General features: G+C 38.9%; 1 protein-coding gene across 8 annotated transcripts in view; it reads left to right on the top strand.

The window, feature by feature from the left end:
- Positions 1 to 24,441, top strand: part of MICU1 (mitochondrial calcium uptake 1) — a 238,341-nt gene that overhangs the window by 170,922 nt on the left and 42,978 nt on the right. For all 8 annotated transcript variants that reach the window (XM_007478360.3, XM_007478357.3, XM_056799458.1 and 5 more), the window contains one exon: positions 16,593 to 16,730. In XM_007478360.3, the coding sequence (XP_007478422.2) occupies positions 16,593 to 16,730 (138 nt within the window). The remainder of the gene's footprint in view (positions 1 to 16,592; positions 16,731 to 24,441) is intronic.

Here is a 24,441-nt window from a genome sequence, read left to right as displayed (position 1 = left end):
CGATTTTCTTTCTAAGTAACCAGAGAAAGAAAAATGCTATTGTCATCTCATTCCCAGATTACTTTGCTTTTAATCTACTCATGTTCTATTTATTTCTGCTCTCTTTTTCTCCATTTCACTATATATTGTGTTTACATGGAAACTTTTTCCAGTACCAAATCTTGGGGGGTGGAGGGGAATACAGTTTTCTAGATCTCAATCCAATTTAAATGATCCCTTTCCTTTCTCATTTTAGTTTTCAGGTCTTTGGATCTTCTACAGTTTTAAATTTCAATTTCTATAATCTCAGTTTCTCTAATAGCTGTTTAGGGAGATTTCTTTCTACAATGGCCAATGCCCTTCCTAAGTGTTCCTTCGGAACACCTTTAAACTGCTAAGTGACTTTAAATATTTATGATTTTAAGGGATTTATTGAAAAATATTTCTTTCATTTTCTAAACATTTCATCATCTTTGAGCAAGAAAGGTATAGAAATCTGTTTCCTGTTTTCTCTGTGTCTCCGTTTTATAGATTATATATTTGGTGTTTTAAGAATACCATAGCCCTTTGGGAAAACAGATACTTTAATGCTCTGTTGGTGGGGCTGTGAACTGGTTCAACCATCTCAGAAAGCACTTTGGAGCCATGCCAAAAAAGCTATTAAACAGTATATATACTCTTTAACCCAGAAATACTGCTACTATACACTAGCTATAGATTATACTGGCCTGTATCCCAGAGATCAGAGAAAGAGGAAAAGAGTCTATATGTAAAAAAATATTTATAGCAGCTCCCTTTATGGTAGCAAAGAATTAGAAACTGAGGGGATGCCCATCAATTGTAGAATGGCTAAATAAGTTATGCTATATAAATGTGATAGAATACTATAGCGCTATAAGAAATGGTGAAGAAAATTTCAGAAAAACCTGGAAAGATTTGTAAGAATTGATGCAAAGTAAAATGAGCAGAACTAGAACAAGTTATATGTTAACAATATTGTAAAAAATAACTAACTCTCAAAGACTTAATGACTTTAATTGAGTCAAGGACCAACCACAGTTTCAAAGGACTGGTATATATACATGCTATATTACCTCCATTTGGAGAAGTAATAGACTCATAAAGATTAAAGCTTCTTTTCTTCTTAATTTTTTTTGTAGCTAATGCAGAAATTTATCTTGTAGGACTATACATATTTATAATAGGCTAAGTTTCTCTTACTTTCTCAGGTAGAAGGATGGGAAGGGGAGAAGGATATGATAATTATGAATGAAAAATAAAATTGAATTAAAAAATTAATAATACCATCACTTTCCCAAATAATGGAGTCCAGCACCCTCAGTTGATACACAGAGAAATTGAGGCCTAGAGAGAAATCATTCATATCTGGACTGGAAGCAGACCCAGACATCCATGGAGTCCCAACATCATCACTTAACATATAGGAATATATGGCTTAGAAGGAGAATGTAGCTGAAGATCCAAGAGTTTCAAGAATGTTTAAAGAGTCAGAACTTATTCTACACCCTCACTCGATATACCTACTCGGGGATACTAAGGATGCAAAACATCTCTGAGTTTCCCAGAGTTACAGTACTGGAGGGAAACTTAGCAAGTATACCAAAGCCTTCAGAAGAGGGCATTGTGAGCAAAAGAGGATGAGATGTTTAGTTCCAACTAGACTAGGTCAGCTGAAAGATGATTCAAATTTTAGACCTTAAAAAGAGAAAGGAAAGAATGAAACTTTGAAAGATTGGGTTTTTTTTCATGTTGAATGATTTGTACCCAAATCTGGGAACTACTGGTTGTTTTCAGTCTTATCAATAAGCATTTATTAATAATCTGTCATGTGGCAGCTCTTTTTTTGGTGGTAAAAGTATTGGAAATGTTTTAGTATATGATTGTGAAGAAATACTATTGTGCTATAAGAAATGAAGAATAGGGTGATTTCAGAAAAACTTGGAAAGACTTACATGACCTGATGCAAAGTGAGGTGATCAGAACCAGGAGAACTTTGACCACAGTAAGAGCAATGATGAACAATTATGGATGTCTGAATTATTATCAATAATACAGTGATCGAAGACAATCCCCAAGGGCTCATGATAAGAAAAAAATGCCATCTACCTCAGCAAAAGAGCTGATGGAGTTTGAATGCAGACCCAAACATGCTATTATTCACATTCATTCTTCTTTTTTTTTTTTAAGTTCACTTCCAAAAAAGGGGACCAGGCAGAGGAGAGAATTTGGCTCAAAATTTTTTTTCAAAAAGGAATATAAAAATTGTTCATGCATATAATTGAGGAAAAAATAAAATATTTTTAGACTGTTAACAACCTATGTGTCTATAGAAGAAAAACATTTCCCTGATCACATGGTTTGATGGGGATATGATTGGGGATGTAGATTCTAAACAATCACTCTATTACAAATAATAATATGGAACTAGATCTTGATCAGTTATACATATAAAACCCAGTTGAATTGCTCATTGGCTATGGGAGAGGGGAGGGAAAGAATACAAATCATGTAACTATGGGGAAATAGTCTTAATTAATTAAATTTTTAAAAAAGAGAGAACCTACGTGTCTAGATACTATCCTTGGCTCTAGGGAGAGGAGGTTTCAAATACCAAAGGATAAAAGAGCCCCTGTTCAAGAAGCTTGCTTTCTGGGGAAAGAACAAATCAAGTGATGTGTGACTGCTGGTCTCATCTCAGACCTTGTCTGTGTGCAGTGGTTGAAAAAGAGTACTTTAATCGTTCGTTTACTCCCTCATTTTTATGGGATCACGATACTTAGTTAGAAACTACATAAGAGATGAAGTTACCCAACTTCTTTTTATAAAAGAAGAAACTCGGGCCCAAGAGGGGAAGAGACCTTTTTCAATGTCATAGAGACAGTAACTAGCCAAGTCAGAATTTAAATCACATCCAACTCCAAGGTCAGTATTGTTTTCACTTTACCATGCTGCCCCCACTTATGTTCTACCAGACTAGGTAAGTGCATCCTTCAAAGCCTGGCTTAAATCCCACTTTGTATAATTGTGTGTCCTTTCCCCAAACATTTCGTGCTTTGGGGAGGAGCAAAGGCAATTATAATGATGAATTCCTTGAACAAAGCCTCTTTCCTGTTTGGGCCATGATTGATTTTTTAGGCCTTTCAACTCCTGAGAGTGGCCCTACAAACAAAAACCCAAGGCAGCAACCCAATAAGTAATCCAGCTTATTGATGGTCTCTCCCCTTGTATATAAAATGACCACTGACATTTTGTTTCTAATTACCTTAGCTTTGTTTTGTTATTTCATATGCAGACCTATTAGTGATAAATGGATTTTCATGATTCTCGAGCTGACTTCAGGTCCTTAGCTTATTAAATTATTCACCGATAGAAGCTATTCATTTATATAGTTTTATTGTATCTTTTACCCCAATTTGCTCATTTATACATTCATGCATGCCTCGAGTTTACCTGAAGAGTATCTTGGTGCCAAACAGAGTAGACCATTATTAAATGTTTGGTGACTTGTTGAAGGGAATTAATAATGCAGTAGAAATAGTTCTGATTTCTGCAATTTTCTTTTTCTTCTCTAATTCCTTTGTTAGAGACACTAAGATTATCGCTTTTCAAATGAAACGGAGATCAACAAAGGCAAATCTGACTCACAACTTAAATTTACTTTACCAAAGCAATTGAGATCAATGACCTTGTGTGTAGGATGAAGGGTTGTGGAGAAGTAGGAGACAGGTTGCCTAGTACAACATATTTCCCTAAAGGCTACCCAACTGGGACTGTAGTGATTAGAATTTAAAATAAGAAAATACACAGTTGTTTAAAGGTTTAAAGTAATTTCTAATTTAGGTCTCTAGATTGAATGGACTCTTTCATTTTATCTTTGAACTCCTAGTATCTACTGTGATGCCTTTCCTGCTCATAGTAGGTGCTTAACAGGTGCCTCTGCCTCTCTTAGATTAATCTCTGAGTTTGGGACAGATTTTTCTCCTTATGTCCTTCACTAGACTGAAGTTGACCTATAATGATTTGCAAATAGCCTTGGTTTGGATTTTATGAAAATAGATGATGTGGTGAAGTGTTCTGTTACTCCTTGACAGGTGCTTGGTGAAGAGGAAGAATTTTCCTGATGGATTTTTGGATTATTGTTTGAATTAATAAATGAACCTGCCATTTACTTCCCAGTACATCATTATAGTCATCATTTCTGGCTGTAAGCACAGATTATTTAGAACTACAGGCATTGGCTGAGTCTCAATCAGTCTACCAATCTTCCTCAATATTTTCTCATTTATTTCTATTTCTAAATTTTCTTGTTTGAATAATTTGGTCATATTGTAGAAATTCTTGTTATATAATTGATTTGGCATGGCAACAGGAGGCTGATTCTCATGGAATGAGGATAGATACTAAAGAAATAATCAAAGAAATCATAGGTTTCTTGTGTTTGATGAAGATAATTAGAAGAAAAACTAGGTGGCTCAGTCATTTGAGAGTCATGCCTAGAAAAAGGAGATTCTGAGTTCAAATATAGCCTCAGAACTTCCTAGCTGTGTGACCCTGGGCAAGTCACTTAACTCCCATTGCCTAGCCCTTACTGCTCTTCTGTCTTGGAATTGATACTTAGCATCTATTCTAAGAAGGAAATCAGGTTGTGGTTTTTTTTATGTAATTGAGAACTAATTAATAAAATAAATTAAAATGCAGTAAAACATAAATAATATTAATATATTATTTTCTAATTCAATACACCACCCACAGAGATCCTTATCTACAGTTTAATGGCCCCTGTTTCTGTCAGAGTTTGACCACACTGGCATAGACCATTCATATTATAAGAGTTCAGAACATTTATGAAAAGTTACTACTATTAGCTGGAGAAATCAAGGAGAGACTAAGGGAATTAGAATGAGAAGTGAACTCAAAGGAAAAGTAAAATTTAAACAGGAAAAACAGAAGATGAAGGACATGCTAGTCAGGAAGGGACAGCATCTGAATGAGGAAGATTCAAAAGAGCTTAGAAACAAATCAGCAAATAGTTGGTATTCTTGCCAAGGAAAGCAAAATGACAGTCAAGGGCCTTCCTAACATAGAAGATATCTTGTCTGTAGAACATTACAGAGAATAGCGGAAGGCAATGAGCCATGTCACCTCAAACAAGATACAGAAAGTGGGGCAAAAGACCCAATTAAGCCAGATCATCCCAAGAGTGTTTACGGATGAAACTGGAAGAAGGCTAACAAACAAATGAAAAATACAGGTTGCAGATAAGCGGCCTTTGACTCAATGCAGGAAGAGACTCCAAAAGTAGAATGGACTGGCATGGACATCAGTAAGTTTCTGATCACTGGAGGCCTCCAAGAAGAGCCTGGATTATCTAATATGCTGTAGAGGAGATCCCTCCTGAGGTATAGGTTGGATTAGATCACCTCTGAGGCCTCTCCAAACTCTGAAATTCTTTGATGAATAATTCTGGAGGAAGAGCCAAAATTATTTGCATTTAGTCACCATGACTGGAAATGCGGCAGAGCTATTCAGAGACTCACTCCATAAGTGAGTAGAGAGTAATCATTGGCAAATGAGTAGATCCTCAAAACTGCCTAATAAGAAGCAAGTAAGATGTAAAGCCACAGTGGTGCTCAGCATGGTTCCGACTGACATATCTGCATTCTGAGCTGAAATACCAAAAAATGAGCAATATGAAATTCCCCAAGCTGCTTGCTAATTACCTGCCAACTGTATTATCATAAAATAAAATAACTACATATGAAATCCTTTCTGCAGCAGAGGGAATCTCAGCCTCTCAGAGGATGGGTTATGAAATGGGCTTTGTTTTCTGGAACATCCAAGGTCTTAGAATAATTTTAAACATTATTTGATGTCACAAATACTAATATAATTAAATCAGATATGGAGTAACTATCCACATAAATCCTCAGAATTTAATTATAGTTAAATAAAACAATACTTTCTTTGATGAATCCGATCTCCTTCATGTTTGCTCTCACTCCAGTCATGTAGCCCAAAACCCATCTCTGCATTCTTATCCTGGGCAACTGCTGTTCACATTCTCCTATGAGCCCTCCACAGGTGGTCCTCTCAGCATGCTAGGAGCCTTACTCCAGGGGCCTTGCCTGAATATGGACCTTCCCTCTTTTCTCTGCCATTTATTATATACTGTTCTACCTTTCTCAGTTTTACAGAATCTGTGATCATATGATCATAGATCTTGTGATAGAAGTGACCTTCAAAGCCATTCTTCCACCTCCTTATTTTACAGAGGAGGAAACTGAGGCCCACAGAGGCAATGTGATTTGTTTAAGGGCACAAAGGGAGCAAGTAGTGGGGCCTGAGTTTAATTGGAGTTCTTTTGGATGCACATGTTCCTCTCTGATACTCTTTATGCCACTTCTACTTCTACTGTGTAGGTTCTCATTAGTAATGTTTTATAATCTTTTGCCCACTATGAACTTTGTTCTCTGGGTCATTTGCAATTTTAATTCTTCATAGGCTGTGGTATTACATGACTCATGTTTATATAAGATACACTGGAAGAATACTGATTGTCATAAACAACACAAGTATAAATTACTTTCATAATAATTTTTATAGAGATGGGTCAGTAGCTACAAATATTTTTTCAAGTTCCCTTTTGGGGAAATGATTTTTCTTTTTTTCTTTTTCTTTTCCATTATGCTTTTAAACATCAACAGGCATTCGCATTTTAATATACAAAGAAGATAAAAAGAAAGCCTGTATATGAAACATTATGGTTTGTTTGCAGTATGGTTTGGTTTGATTTTCAAAAAAGAGCATATTAAATTTAACAAGCTATTAAGAATACTGCCCTGTTTGTATCCTTTCTAAACCCTTCTGTTCTCTGTATTTTAATGGTTTATTAATACTCTTTTCTTTTTCTGGTGGTATTACTACTTTCTCCCCATCCCCTATCTGTTCCCTATCCTTCAACAAAAGTCCATCCTTGTAGCAAATATAGTCAAGCAAAACAAATACAAACATTGTATCTGAAAATGCATATCTCCTTCTGCACCTCTAGTCTATCACTTCCTTTGCCAAAAAATAGGAAGCATACTTTATTATCAGTCTTTTGGAATAGCCTTCCAAATTAATTTTCTCTTCCTATGTGCTATTCATAGCATAAATTATTGTTCTGGTTCTGTTCCCTTCACTTTACATTAGTTCATATACGTTTTCTAGGGTTTCTTTAAATTTATCAGTTTTCAGCATTTCTTACAGCACAATAATATTCTATTACATTCATATACTCTAATTTGTTCAGTCATTCCTCAGTCAATATGGACTTGCTTTATTTTAAGTCTTTTCTACAATACATGCTGCTAGAGTTTTGTTACTTATGTGAGAGAGGGAAGAAAAGAAAAGAAAAGAAAAGAAAAGAAAAGAAAAGAAAAGAAAAGAAAAGAAAAGAAAAGAAAAGAGAAAAGAAAAGAAGAAAGGAAAGGAAAGGAAAGGAAAGAAAAGGAAAGGAAAGGAAAGGAAAAGAAAAAAGAAAAGAATTTCCCTCTGTTTTTGGCATCATTTAGATAGTGGCATTGCAGGGTCAAAGGATATACACAGTCACATGAATTTTTCAAGATAGTTCCAAATGGTTCCCAGAATGATTGCACCCATTCATAGCTCTACCTATAGTATAATAAGTACACAAAAAATATCTCCCCAAGGGTTTGCTATCCTCCCCTTTGATGTCTTGATAATCAATTCCTCAGTACTTTCAAAATTGTCACTTCCAACATGGACTCTAACCACTCCTTGCATATACTTAGTCTAATATAGCTACTCTTATTTTACTTTTTTTTAATGTTGTTTCTATTTCCTCAAGTAGCACATTGGGGATTATCCTTTTAAGGAGGCCAAATATGTAACTGACATCAATGGAGAAAAGCATTAATCACAGAAGTCGAGACAGATCTTTTCCGTTTTTCATCTTGTTAACCTTCGTGCAGATTCATCCACAAACGCTCCTGGGATGATTTGGCTTAATTGAGTGTCTTTTCCTCTATCGCTTTGTTTATGAGGTGATATTGCTCAAAATCTTCCAACAGCCTCTTCTGTAATGTTTTATAAACAAATTTATAACCAAGTTTTGGTAGAAAGATCAATGATCTCTGTGGTCTCTTTCAAGATCTAAGATCTTTTTCAGCAAGTTTATGCATTCTGGCCACTGGCTTCTCCTCTCTCAAGGATCAGAGCCATCAGAGACTAATGCTTATATAGCTTGTGGTAGCAATTATTTAATATTAAGTGATAACCTGCTGACAAATGTTTCCTCACATTCATTCCACTTATAATTACTCTCCAGTAGGTCTTATCTGATGTTCAGTAAGATCCATTCTCCAAAAGAAGGCCTTGCCACATTCATAATATTCACAGGATTTCTTTCCAGTATGAATTCTTTGATGTTGGATAAGATTTTCACAGTAGATGAAAGTTTTTCCACATTCATTGCATTCATTATGTTTCTTTCCTATTTGAATTCTACTTGTTAAGGGATCAATCACTGATTTTGGTTTTTCTAATGTTTCATTATTACCTTGATTTTCTTATTTAATCATCTGCACTGAGATAGCAGAGTAATAATAAGTTAATGAGTAATTATAAAATGAACAAAAGCCAAAATCAGTACTCAGAATTAAGCTCCATTCAAGAGCTTCTTTCACATCACGATCATTTTTTTTAAACCCTTATCTTCCATCTTGGAATCAATACTGTGTATTGGTTCAAAAGCAGAAGAGTGGTATGGGCTAGGCAATGGGGGTCAAGTGACTTGCCCAGGGTCACATATCTAGGAAGTCTCTGAGGCCATATTTGAACCCAGGACCTCCCATCTCTGGGTCTGTCTCTCAATCCACTGAGCTACCCAGATACCCCATGACCATTATTTTTAAACAGTCCCCAGTGTTGGCTACTGCCTGTTTGGGTTTGCCTCACACCATTAACACAAAATTGTCCCATCAACCACTCCAAAGGCCATATTGACATTACTGAACAGGCTGAAGCCTCAGCTGTCTGATCGATGCTAACTCACTATGTGCAGAGCCGGAGTAGAAGTGGCACAAAAATATGTTTGGGGTTTTGCCAAGCTGAATGATCCCAAATAGCTGGCTCCAGAAAGGAAGGAGAGCAAACCGCATAGCCAAGTTATTGATGGGAGAAGAGGGAAATAATTAGCCTTCCTGCTGCTGCAATTGACTCTCACTACTCATCCGATAGCCAGGTGCTCCTATCCTTTTTTTAAAGTGAATTTTTATTGCCATATTTTTGTTTTTATAGCAACTAAACTTCATTAAAATCTCTCTTACTCCTTGCTCCCAACTTCTATTTTTTTAACCCATACCTTCTGCCTAGAATCAATACTAGCTATGCTTTGGGCTACCTAGAAAAGAGTACCTCTGATCACTTTGGGCTTCATAAATCTCTGAACTTGTTGTGTTGGTCCTAAAATTACTTTGTTGTCCCCTAAAATTACTTTGACTTAGAATTGAAGGAAAAGGTCAATGAAAGCAGAACCTGAACCTTGAGCAACTGATAAGAACTCTTCCTTGAAGCAGAGATTTGCCTCAAAGGAAACACAGCTTTGAAACTGACTTTACACGGTCTTTCCAAATAATGCTTATACATTACCTTTACAGGCTGATTGGAATATTAAACAGCAGTTAATTTTGCTGGGGCTTCAGCTTGTCCATATTTACACAGCTCTTACCTTGTGGGAAAAGAAAGACAAAGCCAAAGTACTTGAAATTCCAGATGAGAGATAGTCTGGTACTATTGATTACTCTTCAGCTATCTAGAGACCTTTGCTGTGTGAGGTTGACAATCTTTTTTTTGCTTCCTATTCTTTGGAACTAAACTGTCCCCATAGCTTAGGAAATTTCTCTCCCACGCTCTCCCAATTGCTTCCCATTTCACATGAAGGGTGTATAAACAATAATGCTAATTTCCTAGCATTAGAGGATGCAGTGTGGGTTGGAATAGTATAAGATGTTCTTTTTAGTCCAGGAATAATTTTGATTGAACTGATTGAAGGAGACAGTTCTAGTGACCTCATATTTTATTTGTATAAAATGTGAAGCATCTCAAAGATGCCAGACTGAAGATGATCAGGCGAATTACAGCCAGTTCAGTCACCCTGAAGCCCTTGTTCAAGCAAATTGAGCCGATAAGTCAATGTGATGGGGCTGCAGTATTATTATTATTATTATTATTATTATTATTAATTAAACCCTGCTGGGTATTGTAAGATATGTTTTCATGTAGGCTAATACTTAAAAGTGCTTTGATGTTTTATTTGGATCCTGAAGCATTAAAGTTGTTTGTTTTTTTAACTCCTATCTATCTTTTTAACTCCTATTAATTCCAAGGCAGAAGAGTGGTAAAGGCTAGGGGTTACATGACTTGCCCAAGGTCCCACAGCTAGGAAGCATCTGAGGCCAGATTTGAACCCACTAGCCACCTAGCTACCCCATTAAAATTCTTTTTAAAAAAACACTCATGCTCCCCTAGTTATCTTTTTCTTCCTAGAACACCCATAGGACATTAAAGGAGGCTGCTTCCTTCAGGTAACCAGTGAATTCCTTCATCTGTAGTAACATTGGACCTAGTCAGAAACCTATATTCTAGTCTGCTTCCGTTAGTCCTTAGATGTATAATCTTGGTGACGTGTGATCTATCCACCCTCTTTCATCATCTGTAAAATGAGGAGAGTCATCATATTTCTACTACCTATCATATAAATAAAATCTTGCATACAGAAACATTTTGTAAACTTTAAAATAGGGTGCTGTTATTTGTGGCAGTGATTTAATCTTGTATTCCATGGTGCTTTACTCCCAAGGAAAACACAGTTTCATGTAGATCATGTTATTAGAGGCAGCTGATGACTTGGTGCATAGAACAGTGGGTCTGGAATCAGGAAAGCCCGAGTTAAAACTCAGCTTCAAACACTTAATAGCTGTGTGATCCTGGGAAAGTCACTTAACTTCTGTTTGCCACAGCTTCCTCGTGTTTAAAAGTGAGGACAATAATAGCAGTGTCACCCAGAGTTGTTGTGGGGATCAAATGAAATATTTGTTTAAAAAAAATGTTTAGCATAGTGCCTAGCAAAGAGCAGACCCCATCTAAAAGCTTGTTCCCTTCTTCTCTTCCCCCTAATGCCGTGTCCACACCTAAATTTTTATGACCTTTAAACAAGTGAGAAATGAGAATGACGTTTTATTGATAAGGAAGCCAAGGCTTAGAGAGGCTAAGTGATGGGGGGGGGGGTAGATTTTTTTTCCAATTATATAGTTTTTTCTGATTACATAGATTCTTTTTTAAATTTCAAGTTACAAATCCTTTCCCTCCTCCCTGAGATGGTAATTCAATAGTCATGCAAAACATTTCCATATCAGTCATGTTATGAAAGAAAACACAGACAAATAAAATGAAGTAAAAAAATAGTTTGCTTATGTTCATGCTTTGCCGATCCATCAGGTCCTTCTCTGGAGGTGGATAGCATTTCTGCCAAGTGATTGTCATGCCTGCAGGGGGTAGAGAGTGAAAGCAGGGGCTCAAGTCTCCAGTGCTCTTTCTACCATAGTTTCCTCTTAATTTTGTCCAAATCCCTTACTTATATGTAATTATTATTCTTGTAAAATTTTCTTTTCAGAATGAGAAAAATCTACTTAATTCTAAAACCAGGGTCACACAGCTAGGAAGTTCCTGAGGTCAGATTTGAACCTAGAACCTCCTATCTCCAGGCCTGACTCTCTATCCACTGAGCCACATAGCTGCCCCCTCAGTTATGTGTTCTTAAAAGTCTACCATAGTCCTCCAGTGCCTCATCATGGGCAAGAGGCTTTCCTGGATTCTCCAAGACACAGGCTCTTGCTGGCCCCCCACCAAGCTAGGAGGTCTTTAAGCCCCCGCCCAGTAAAGAACTGCATGTCTATCACCTGAGAGCCAAGTTACTGGAATTTTTTTGACTACAGCAACTCTGTAAGAACATTCACCAAGTAAAAGAAGGTTTACAGTCTGCCTTAGTCAAGGACGTCCCCACATGGATGAATGACAGATCATGGAAGAATGGAAGTATGTGTATGTGTGCTCCAGTATTATAATCCTTTCTCCTCATCTCAGATGATTCTAGAAAATACATGTGGGAATTGGTTAGACTTAAATATGTATTTTTGCTACAAGGGTTTTTTTTTTATTTTGCTTTTATATTGGATTTATGGGAGAGGCAAAAAATATATGTTAATTGAAAAATAAAATGAAAGGGAAAAAAAGCAAATGAAATTTTAAAAAGGAGACCACATGTAGACTATTGTGAGTTAATGCCCTAAATCTATATTTATTCTGGTCAAATTATGTTTCTGTATGACTTTGTTTACAGAGAATTATAACAAAGGACGTTTCTATTAGTTCTGAGAAATTTAAACTTCAAATCCCTCCAATGTGTTGAACCATCGACGTTTCTCTAACCCTCTGAGGTTTGCAGCCTTCTCTGTGTACACAGCTTGTCCATGGCCACACAGCTAACACGGCAGAATGGGATTAAAGTCCAGGCCACCTTGCTTCTGAGGCTGCCATGGTATCCATCATGGCCCTGGCATTCACCTTCCTTTTAGAGTCTTAATATTTCGAAAGTAGATTTAGGTTCAGGTGGCACCATTGTTTAAATCCTAGATGGGAAGAAAGCAGTTGTGAAAAGGTCATGAGATTTTAGGACTGGAAAGTACCATAAATCCCTCTACACCAGCCTCACTTTACAGATAAGGAAACTGAGCCCCAGGGAATTGCACTGACTTGCTTGGCTAGACCATTATTTAACTTAACTGTTCGAGGAGAACAAAGGAATAGTTTGAGGCTTTTCTGCCCCCTTGCAAAGTATTCTTAGGGAGATCAAATGAAACCCTGACCTCTATCCTAAGAGTGAAAACCCCTGAATTTCTCCTACAGCTCTGCCACTGATTCTGCATTTACACTAAGTGTAGAAAGTAGAGAGCCCTTGTCTCTCCTCCACAGTTCAGCACTTGAACTGACATGGGATTGTTTGCCAATTATTCCTTGGGTGTCACGTCTCAGCACTTCAACTAGTTCTTTGCAAGGACTGTCTTCTCTTCTGTTTCTTTTTTCATCTCCCACAATGCCAGCCCTGTAGAAGAGGCTCAGTAAATACTTGTTGACATATCTAGCCCTTGGGGCCAGAAACTGCTGCTTTCATCTTCTAATTGTAGTACATATGTCATGTGAAGTTGGAGCTCTCCCTGCAAATTTTCCTTCTTCCAATTAGCTCTCTGTAAGTGGGGGGGGGAGCAAGTTGTCCTCCCCGGGCCGTAGGAATGATGTGATTGACAGTCAGGTCACTTGATTTGAACATGGTTTTATGTAATTTTGCATTGAAAGACAGCCCCTGCCCTCTCCTCTGAAACAGAGAGGCCTTCCTGCCTGGTGTAATAATCAGCTCGTCTTGTCCCCTCACATGGACACTGGGTTTTGGGACTCCCCATCTCAAAGCATGATCCCTTTGTCCCAGCAAGACCCAGATATCCAATAACCAGCTGGGTGGCTCATTGGTTAGAAAGCCAGGACTAGAAACAGGAGGTCCTGGGTTCAAATATGGCCTCAGACACTTCCCAGCTGTGTGACCCTGGGCAAGTCACTTAACCCCACTTGCCTAGCTCCTACCGATCTTCACCTTAGAACCAATACTTACTATGAATTCTAAGACAGAAGGAAAGGGTTTGTTTGTTTTTTTTTTTAACCTATCTGCTGTGTGTAGATTAAAAGAACACAGTCTCTGAGAAACTTGACCTACCACACCATGGTATCCACTATCAGTTACAAAAGTAGAGATTTTTGTTTTAAGAGAATGTATTCTGAATTTGCTGACTGCCTCCGGAGTAGAGACCTTTGGCCTTTTCCTTTTTGATGCGCACATTAGATAACTGCTTCAGGATGTGTGAAAATAGCCACACTGGCAGAGCGAGGCTCTAGAAAGCAGACCCTCTCCAATTGAAAAACCAAGGTATGTTCAGCCCAGTGACATAGGATTGTTATCTATTACATTTTAATGCAAAAGCCGTGAAAAGGAAAATTAGGCCACACGGAGGTAATAGTGAAAATGCCAGACGTGGGTGGCAGAAAGACCGAAATTCAAATCCTACTTTGAACAGTTCTAGCGGCGTGGCCCTGAGAAAGTCATGTTTTTGGCCATCGCCTCCATTTCCTCATCTCTAAAATGGGGATAATAATAGCCGCCACCTCACAGGGCTGTTGTGAAAGTCAAGTAAGATGGCATACACCAGGCACTTTGAACATCTAACGTACTATGTAAATGGGTAGCTGTTATTACTGGTGATCTGATTATTCTGTTTAGTGCATGTTCATGGGATTTAGATCTTCAGGGCCAGTGCCTCCTTAAGAATGACTATGTCCAAAATGAAAAGAAGTGAAGTTCTCATTGGACAGCATGAAACTAGGGAGCCTTCAAAGTAGAATAAGACTATTTTGCAAGATTACGCTTTTCCTCCTCTTGCCCTTTTTTTTCTTTTTGTAGAATGCATGTTACTCGCATCTCTTTCCTTAATTAATTTCAGCTAGGAAAGTGACTCACTTGACTCCTCTTCATTCTGGGGGCCTGGAGCTGGAGCCTTTAATGAGTATTTACTAAAGTGACATCATAACAATAGTTGATAAAAAATAAGCATCCCCTCAGCCCCGGCGTCCTTCCATGACTCACAGAGTCCGGCGGAAAGTGGGCCCAAGCTCAGAAAGCGCGTGTCGCTGGAGGGGGAACCCATAGCTCCTTGTGGCTGGAAACCTTTCTGCTCCTCATGAGCTAGGCCTGAAATTTCTCTCAGCTCTGGTATGACTTTCTGCTGGAGGTGGGAGTGGACCATAGGTGTTCCTCATAGCACGTCTATGTTTGAACTTTTCAGTGCATTGATCAATTGTGCTGATTTTTTTTTCTCTCCAGAGAAATTACTATTTATCCTATGGGAAGAGGCAAATACTATTTGTGTCTGAAAAGGGGAGAGGGAAGGATATATGGAATACTATGACGACATAAGAATCAGAAAATGTCCATGAAAACTCTTTTTTATAAAAAGAGAGAGAGATATGAAACAACATAGGTAATGAAGTCCATGAACCTCATCCTGCCAGAGCAGGATTGTACCCTGCCATGTATAGAATCTGAAAATGCCCCAGAAGTCATTAGTTTCTCATGAAGGACTAATGAGAAATTTTATTATCTTCTCATCTTTAATAGGTTTTCTATTCCAATCAACTTATGGATACTTCTGTATCCATCTCATAATTCCTGTATTCATGAGTGGCATTAACATTGTAGCCAGAGCTTAAGAAATCTTTTTCTTATTCTTATTTTCTTAATTTTAGAAGGAAATTTTATACCATTTTCTGCTGACCACTTAGATTGACAGGGGTATCTGCATATTTAAATACAGTTAGTGATTTTTCACTAGCTTTGCAGTTAAGCAAAAAGAATTAGCAATGAGAAAGACCATCATTCTTTTCTGCAGACTTGGTGGGCTTTGGGGGTTTTTTTCATTCTCTGTGGGCATCTTCACCTTTGGTTAAAATGTCGAAGGAAGCTTTAAAATACATTAATCTTCTTTGAAAGCGAGATACCCTGAGGGATATGGGTAACCTCAATGCACACTCATTATATTAATAAATATAGAGTGGAGAGTGGATATAACATGTTTAAAATAATTGGTCAGATTGCCAGATTTTGACTGTCTGTGCTTGAGGGAACATCAGCTTGGATCATCCAAAGGAAAACTGATTTATTGTTTCTTTCCTCAGGAACTAACATTGGGGGCAGCTAGGTGGATTGAGAGTCTGGCCTAGAGATGGGAGGTCCTAGGTTCAAATCTGGTCTCAAAGACTTCCTAGCTGTGTGACCCTGGACAAGTCATTTAACCCCCATTGCGTAGTCCTTACCCTCTTCTGCCTTGGAATCAATACACAGTATTGAGTCTAAGATGGAAGTATGGGCTTTAATTACTATCTTTCATTAACCTCATAATCTGTGAAGTAGGTAAAGAATGTGTTGGAGTATCTCTGTTTTATACAAAAGGAAAATGGGTATCTTGGAGGGGAAAGTGGTTTAGTCCATATCACATAGTGACAGAGCCAGGAATTTAATTTGGGCCTTCTTATTCTTAGGGAAGGTAGAAAGAATGTTGGCCTTGGAGGCGGTCAATTTCAGGGTCTTTTGGGTCAATTTCAACTCTTACTGGCCAGATGACCTTGGGAAAGTCATTCACTTCCCTGAGCCTCAGTTTCCTTTTTTGTAAAATGAGATTATAATTCCATTACTATGAATCCCACCAGGTTGTTGTAATGATAGTGCTCCATAAAATGTAAGACACAATGTACCATGTTTTCATTCTATGCTAAGAGTTCCGCATAATTCCCAAAAGCATGTATCTTCCATCATGCACATGATTATCTTGTGCTGTCAGGAATGTTCAGAATTTTTCGTACATATTCATTACCTTCCCCTTGTTGACACGTTGGCCCATAGTGAGATTCTCCCTTTTTTTTCTCCCTTCTAGTTTGAGCGTCAGGACCCTGTCAATGGGCGGATCACCGAGAGACAGTTTGGTGGCATGTTGCTGGCCTACAGTGGCGTCCAGTCCAAGAAAATGAAAATCATGCTGAAGCAGCTCAAGAAACACTTCAAGGAAGGACAGGTGAGTGGTTCTGACTGAAACGGGAGAAGCAGCCATGGGTACGGTTCCCATCCTGCATCCACACAGCCCAGCCAGGACTCTGCCATTCTACGACCTCCGGCAGATTGTGCTTAGCAGGGCCACGTGCCTGCCAGTCAGCTCCACAGGGACACACGGGGGTGCCCATTGGCCAGTACCTCATATGAAGAGACCCCCACTTCACGTCCACCCCTGGCCCTGCACTAGTGGGCTGCGACAAGGTTCCCCTGTCATTCTTCTTTAGTGACTTCTGCCTCTTCTGTAGCCTCAGGCTCTGCATCCTCAAGGGGAATAGTTCAGGCAGAGAAGAGTACTGGGTCCGACCTCTCATGGGTCAGGTCTTTGTGAGTGACTCGGGAGCATAAGGCAGGAAAGGAAGGGGTCAGCTTCTGAATCTAGCAGCTCTCTCCTTTCCCTACCCCAGCCCTCAACCACAGTGCAGTCAAGGGCCCCTATCAGGGCATAAAAGTCTCACCATGCCTTCCCAATATCAGACTTCAGCTTCTTTTCCATGCGAATTTTAACCTGAATCTCTCCCCTATGACCTATATATGACTCCAATTGTCCAAGCTTAAGCTAGTGGATAGACCCTTGGGACCTTTTCCCCCAAAGCTCCCTTGCTTCTTTTCGATGGGGAATCTGACTCAGGAGTTCAGAATCTTTTTAGGCGCGCATGCGTCCTCTGGGGTTTTTTGTAAAATAGAAGATTGAGTCCTTTTCCCCCTCTCTGGTATGGGGTTGATCTCTCGACCACTCAGCTATCCTGGGTTCTCCCTGAACTCCAAGATTTCCTAGAAGGACTCTGTCCACCACTGGAATTCCTTGCATTGCCCTTGAACATCATTCTGTAGCTTGTTCTGGATGCTGTCCAGAGCTTAGGCTGTGACCCAGTAAGTCCATCAACAGATAAGAGAGTAAATCAATCCAGTGCTGTCATACTCGGGAGCATCCTAGTCGGGCATTTCAAGAGCCCCACAGACGCCACCCAGCTTTCTGCCCAGGCCTCGGCGTCTATAGCAAGCCCAATAGTGTGTACTCAGAACACTCTGGCTCCTAGCTTCTTCAGAGAAAGGATAACATAGCTCCAAACTTCTTGACTCCTTCTGATTCAAGCACCACCTTGAGAAGCTTGTACTCAGAATCCAGACCTTGATCATAATGAATTCTAGGAGGTGAATCACACATCCCAGACTGGTAAGGGTAAAATTAGGGTTGTTGATTGAATATATTATTTTAGTGGTCGCCAGGGATTTAAATTCAATCCCAAGAAAATACTCAAGTCAGTTTGGGATTTTTATGGTGGTTTAATTACAATAGTAGAAAGAAATTAAGAAGAAGGAGAAGAGGGTAAGGGTAGGAGATTTTCTCTGGCCTGGAGTAAGTCAAAGGGAGTTCAGAGGCTTTGGCCAAGGGGCCTTCTCAGAATATTTAATCTAGCTTGGCTTCCAGCCATGAGGCCTCCTCCGAGATGAGGGGCCTCTTCGGAGGATAGTGCTTTTCTGGAGGTCAAAGAGAGGAGGAATCAGCCTAACCACTCACCAAGGTTGCTCAGGGAAGACGCCTCACCTGAACCACATTACAGAGCCAAACGCCGCCAGCACGCCAAAATGCCACCCAAAGCTCCCAATGTCACTGAGAGAGTGAGCTCACAGGAAGTGATGTGAATTATATAGGCAGTTCTTCACATCACTTCCTGTGTCTCACATGTACCAATGGTAGCTTAAGCTTGGCTTAAGACAGCCCAGGGGGTCAGTCAGTTGTTTCTGATTTGTCACTTGCTAGTGTGACAAGGAAATCACTTTAAAAGACTGATATATATTAATTTAAGGTCACCAAGGAATTCAGCTATGTAATTCCTAAATGAAAACTCAAGTCAGCAGTCAACCTTTTATGGAGTTTAATTACAAACAGGATGAAGAAAGGTATTAGAGATATAGAGAGAGAGGGAGAGAGAAAGGGGGAGAGAAGGGAATAGGGCTTAAATACCCCTTCTGTTTAGGCTGGGCCAAAAGGCCCAAGCCCTTAGATAGCTGGGGCAAAGAAAGGAGATCAGTCCCTATTACTCACGTGACCAAAATGGAGAAACAGTTTCAGGGGCCTCCACCTCCAGCTTCCTTCAGAGCCAATTCTCAAAGCACCACCTCTCCAACCAACCACCCTCAGTCCTCAGACCCCTCTCTCTTTAAGGAAACCATCCAAGTTCCCTCCCCTCAGTTCTCACATCTACCAATCACTGTCCATGTCTTCCCTGTGCCAATGGTAGCTCTACCTTAACCCAGGACCGCCCAGAAGTCTGTGGCTTTGCACATGTCTGTTGAAGGTCATATTCTCAAATAATTAAATCTTGATCCTTTGCTACAGCCCTTCCTAAATCCTGTTACCCTGAGTAGGGTAGAGATTGGAATAATTAAATTTTGATCTATGCTGCAGCCCTTCCTAAATCCTGTTAGGACTGAGTAGGGTGGAGATTGTAATTTCCAAGACCTGGTTCTGTCATTCCAAGTATCTCTATTGTATCAATTCTAAAATCAATCATGACTCAAAGAAATTCCTGTTCTATGCTTAAGCATAGGTCAAAGCCCTTTCCATTGTTCAGCAAAAGGTTTCTGTCCTAAAGTAATCTTAAGAAGGGAGGAGGAGGAACCTCCCATGCCAATGAGGTTCACATTCCAATAGAGTTCCCACTATCAATAGGAAATTTTTCAAGTATGAAATTTCCCAATGGTGAAATTTCCAACATTTATAAGTCTAAGAAATTTTAAGGTTTACACTAGCACATGTCAGTCATAGGCCATCCTCCTCACAGTTAATCCTTAAGTAGGGGTGTAGACATTCCTGGTTGCTAGAATTCTAAAGACTAAGCAGGGTGGAGTAAAATCTAAAATTTACAAAATGACTTCTGTTACTTTTTGGCTCCTGTGGAGTGCATAGTGAGTAAAAATGGTCTTTTACACCAAGTTGTTGGTCCTCTTCTTTTTCATCACCTTTTGAGTATAAGTTCTCTGGCTGGCAACTGTGCACTTGACTTTTAAAAAATATTTCAGTAACTATATTTTGGTATAAATGTCTTTCTGTGTAACCCTATGTATTTTATTTCATGCATTTGCAAACATGATTCTGAGGTGTCTGTAGGCTTTACCCAGATGCCCAAGGAGGTCCCTGACACAAAAGATGTTAGAACCCATCCTGTTCTCTGCACCACCTCAAAGGGCTAGCTGCTGCTTGCATGCTCTTGATAGCAACTCCAGGTGGGAACACTCCCTTGGACACAGCAGGTAGAGGCCTCATGCATCTCATAAAGGGCCCCTGTGCTTTTGAACCAGTAGAGTCTATTTTGTCCCCAGTCTGGTTTTCTCCTGGCACAGAAGTTGAACATGTTGGAGGGTTCTTATAGCCACAGCTGAGAGCCTTAAGCAATATTGCTCTCCCGCCTCCCATGCAGGATCAGTTATAGTTGGTGCTCTACTCTTGGTGCAATACTTCATCAGGAGCGCCACACCTTAAATTCTTTGGGTCATGACCATCTTTATTAGACAGTGTCACTACTGCAGACCTATGTCCTACTCTTCAGCTTGCCATATACATCCTCTGACTGTAACTCAGCCCTTCTTCCATGATATTGGGCTGTCAAATACACAAGTAGCCCACAGCACTCCTGGATGCCACCTAAACCAGATTAAAGGATAATTGGGAACTATTTAACAAATAACTAAAAATACAACAGTACACAGATAGTGCTAACCTATTGTTTCCACATTAATATGTGGTCTACAGGGATCCTTATGGATGGTTTATTGACCCTTGTTTCTATTTGAACTTGACTCCGGAGTAGTACAGCAGGATGCCTCCCTCTCCTCTGCTGTCACTGGCATCTTATTTTAGCCTGATCCCCATAGATTTTAGCTCATTGGAGGAGCCTCTGCCATTCTTACAGAAATGCCCTTTTCCTTCATTCTCATGGTTCCTTCCTTTCCCAGCACTTCCCACTACCCCATCTTATTCCTTTCTGCCACATGCTTTTGATCCACAAAGTTCTGAGAAATGTAGTCTTTTTCCACTGCTGCCATGTCCACTATAATTTTTTTCATAGTTTCTTAACTAATTGAAACCAATTCACTGAAATTCTTTTTTCTATACTTGACTTTTTTAAGAGAAGAGAGGAAGCAGTTAGGTGGCTCAATAGATGGAGAGTCAGGACTAGAGATAGGAGGTCCTTAGTTCAAATCTGGCCTCAGATACTTCCTAGTTATGTGACCCTGGTCAAGTCAATTAAACACAGTTGCCTAGCCCTTACCACTCTTCTGCCTTAGAACCAATATTTAGTATTGATTCTAAGATAGAAGGTAAGGAGGAGAGAGGCAGACAGACAGACAGACAGATACACAGAGAGAGAGAGACAGAGAGAGAATAGCAGTCACATAATATGAGAGATTTATTTCATCTCCTGTGATCCATTCACATTCTACCCATTCTCTATATTTTATGCATTTACAATCTGAGACATATAATAGTACTTTGACACAAACATGGCAGAATAATACATCCAAATTAGTTTGGTCACCATAAGAGCAGTTATTCCAATAATACTACCATTGATCAAAAACTTGTTTGGAATTGCCTTCAGGGCCTATGACATAATGTTTTGGAAATCACTGTTCCTTAAAAATAGACTTGATTTTTTTAATAAAATGCACAGGGGGGCAGCTGGATAGTTCAGTGGATTGAGAGCCAGGCCTAGAGACAGGAGGCCCTGGGTTCAAATGTGGCTCATATACTTCCTAGCTGTATGACCCTGAGCAAGTCACTTAACCCCCATTGCCTAGCCCTTACCTCTCTTCTGCCTTGGAATCAATACACAGTATTGATTCCAAGACAGAAGGTAAGGGTTTAAAAAATAAAATAAAATGCACAGGATTACCTTTAAATTAAGTGGTAGTCAAATACTGATTTTGGTGTGACTATAAAATGATGAGATTGGCTTTTTTCTGTATTTAGCTCCCAAGTTGATTCTGAGAATACTTTACAACAGTAAAGAGTGATATTGTTGGAATGGTCGTATAGTCTCTCTGGCTAAAAATCAAAGTTTCTGTTTTCTTATTAAAAATGAACCTCATACAAAGATCTACACATCTTTCCTGGACTCAAGACTCAAAGAGCTCTTCTGATTCTGTCTCCCCCAGTTCCAAGCCCCATGCTCCTTCCTTTGGAAAGGATTAACATCTTGGAAAATGGGCTGAGAGCTGACCTGAAATAAAAAATTGACCTTATCACAGCAACACACTGTTGGTAAAAGTATTATTTGAGATGAACTAAAAAATTATTTGATACAAATATTCTAGAAAGTAATTTGGAAACATGTTTTTAAAAAAAGAATAACTAAAATGCAGCTATCCTTTGACCCAGAGATCCCACTCCAAGCATATACCCCAAGGAAGTGGTGAATCTGTTTGCAAAATGAATATGCGATAGAGAAAATTGTCTCTTTTACCCATTTGATAGGGTACTTTTTAATTGCAGCAAAGAACTAGCAACAAAGTAGATACACCTTTATTGGGAGAATGGATGGATGAATATGTAATGGACTGATGTATAGAATATTGCTATTTTGTTTAAAGAGAAAAAAAGAATAAAAAGAATTCAGAGTAACTTAGAAAGGCATTCAGTCAGTCAATCAACAAGCATTTATTAAGCACTTACTATGTTTCAGAGACTGTGATGGATGCTAGGAATACAAATACAAGAACAAGGACCTTAACCTCAAGGAGCTTACATTGTAATGAGGAAATACAAACCAAAAAAATCTGAGAGTGAGGTTTAAAGGGAGGAAGGTATGCAATGAAAATTCTGGGAGGAGAGGGATAATGAAGAAATCTGGAATGGGGATAGCTCAGTGACGAGAGTCAAGCCTAGAGTTTGGGAAGACCTGGGTTCAAATGTGGCCTCAGATATTTCCAAACTGAGTGGCTGGCCCCTGTGACTTAACTCTAATTGCATAGCCCTTAATGCTTTTCTGCCTTAGAACCAATTCTGGTATTGATTCTAAGACAGATGGCAAGAGGGTTTTTTGTTTGTTTGTTTTTAAGTCTGGAATGAAACCTGCTAAGAAATAGAGAGAGCTGACTTGGGCACCCTCCTCAAGAAGAGGCTCTGGGAAGAGCCCTCCAATCAGAAATAGGCAGGGGGCCTCAGGAGCAGAGAAAACTTACAAGCTATGTGTTCTTCCAGGATGAAGTTTCTGGGGCATGATGGAGAAATCCACTGTTACTTTGACCAAGTTTGGTCCCAGAGAAGACTAGAGAAAATACACTTCCCTCACTTAGTTGGGTGTGGAATATTGCAAATACTATCAGATGTGGCCAGGTCATAATGTTCCTTAGTCTTAGTGAACTGCTCTTGTTCCTTCTCTTTTTAAATTATAGTTATTATTTATATTTATAGTTAAATTTTTAGTTATAAAGGAAGACTCAATGAAATAGCATAGATTTATATGGAATATAAAAACAAAACACATAAAAAATAAGATTAAAATGCAGTAATTAATTATATGAGCATAATCAAGTTAATTCAAAGAAGCTGAATGCCATAAGCTCAAATCTGCCCCCATTTGATCTTGGTACATAAAGCATGCATATATCACATATATGCAGGTGTGTACATGTCTGTACATACATATGCATTTATGGACTTTGCCTCTAGTAAAAAAAAATCATCAGATAAACCTCTTACTTCTTTGCTGGGTGTCTGCTTTGAAATACATTCTTATGTCAAGCTGATGTTGTGCTGTGTGATGATGAAGTGGCAGATGTTGAAATAGTCTTTGAAAAGTATCAGCTGCCCTGACCATGTTGCCACTTCTTTGCCCAGGCAGGTGCCCTGTTGAATAGATGCTAATAAAAAGATTACTGCAGAGAGCAAAAAGAGAAATTATGGGAGAATTCCCTCTTTCCTCCTTCTGTGCCCAACACATATCTAAAATCATTTGGAAATAGTTTTCTTTGTGTGTTTTAACTTCAAATGTTGGGTGTTTTTAACCCTTATTCTGGGAATATTGCTTGCCTAATAGGGAACATTCCTTCCCATTTTGCCATGTTTAACAGGGATTGATCTAGTCATTTGACCTTGAGTTAATTGTTCATGGTGATAGGCCACTTTGTCATTTTATTATGAAGTTACAGTAAAAAACAATGAATTAAATGTTGGCATCCCCCTCTTCTTGGAAGAAGAGGAAAGCACTTCAGCTTTGACTGAAACTAATTTAAGTCCTGAAGACTTGAAATAAAACAGAGAAAGTAAAAGATGTCTTTTATCATCTGGTGAAGAGAGTTCTAAATTTGTTCCTGGCCCAGAATTTCCAACCTACTGTGGTGGAAAGATGGAGATTGATTGTTCTTACATTTTGATTAAATACTTGGTAAACCTAGCAGTTAAGTAAAAAGCCTTTCCTTCTAAGGTGAGTAGTCTCTTTAGAAACATTTCTTACTATGTGAGAAAAACACCACCTGCTCTCTAAATACTTAAAAAACACACCCTTTCCTTCCATCAGTGAATCGTTATAAGTATTGGTTTCAAGTCAGAAGAGCAGTAAAGGCTAGGCAATTGATGTTAAGTGACTTGCCCAGGGTCACACAGCTAGGAAGTATCTGAGATTAGATTTGAACCCAAGACCTCCCATCTCTAAGACCTAGCACTCCAT

Source organism: Monodelphis domestica, chromosome 1 (genome assembly GCF_027887165.1).
Source record: "Monodelphis domestica isolate mMonDom1 chromosome 1, mMonDom1.pri, whole genome shotgun sequence".
NCBI lineage: Eukaryota > Metazoa > Chordata > Mammalia > Didelphimorphia > Didelphidae > Monodelphis > Monodelphis domestica.
The sequence above is the reverse complement of the archived record's forward strand: the minus strand, read 5'-3'. Positions and strand labels throughout refer to the sequence as shown.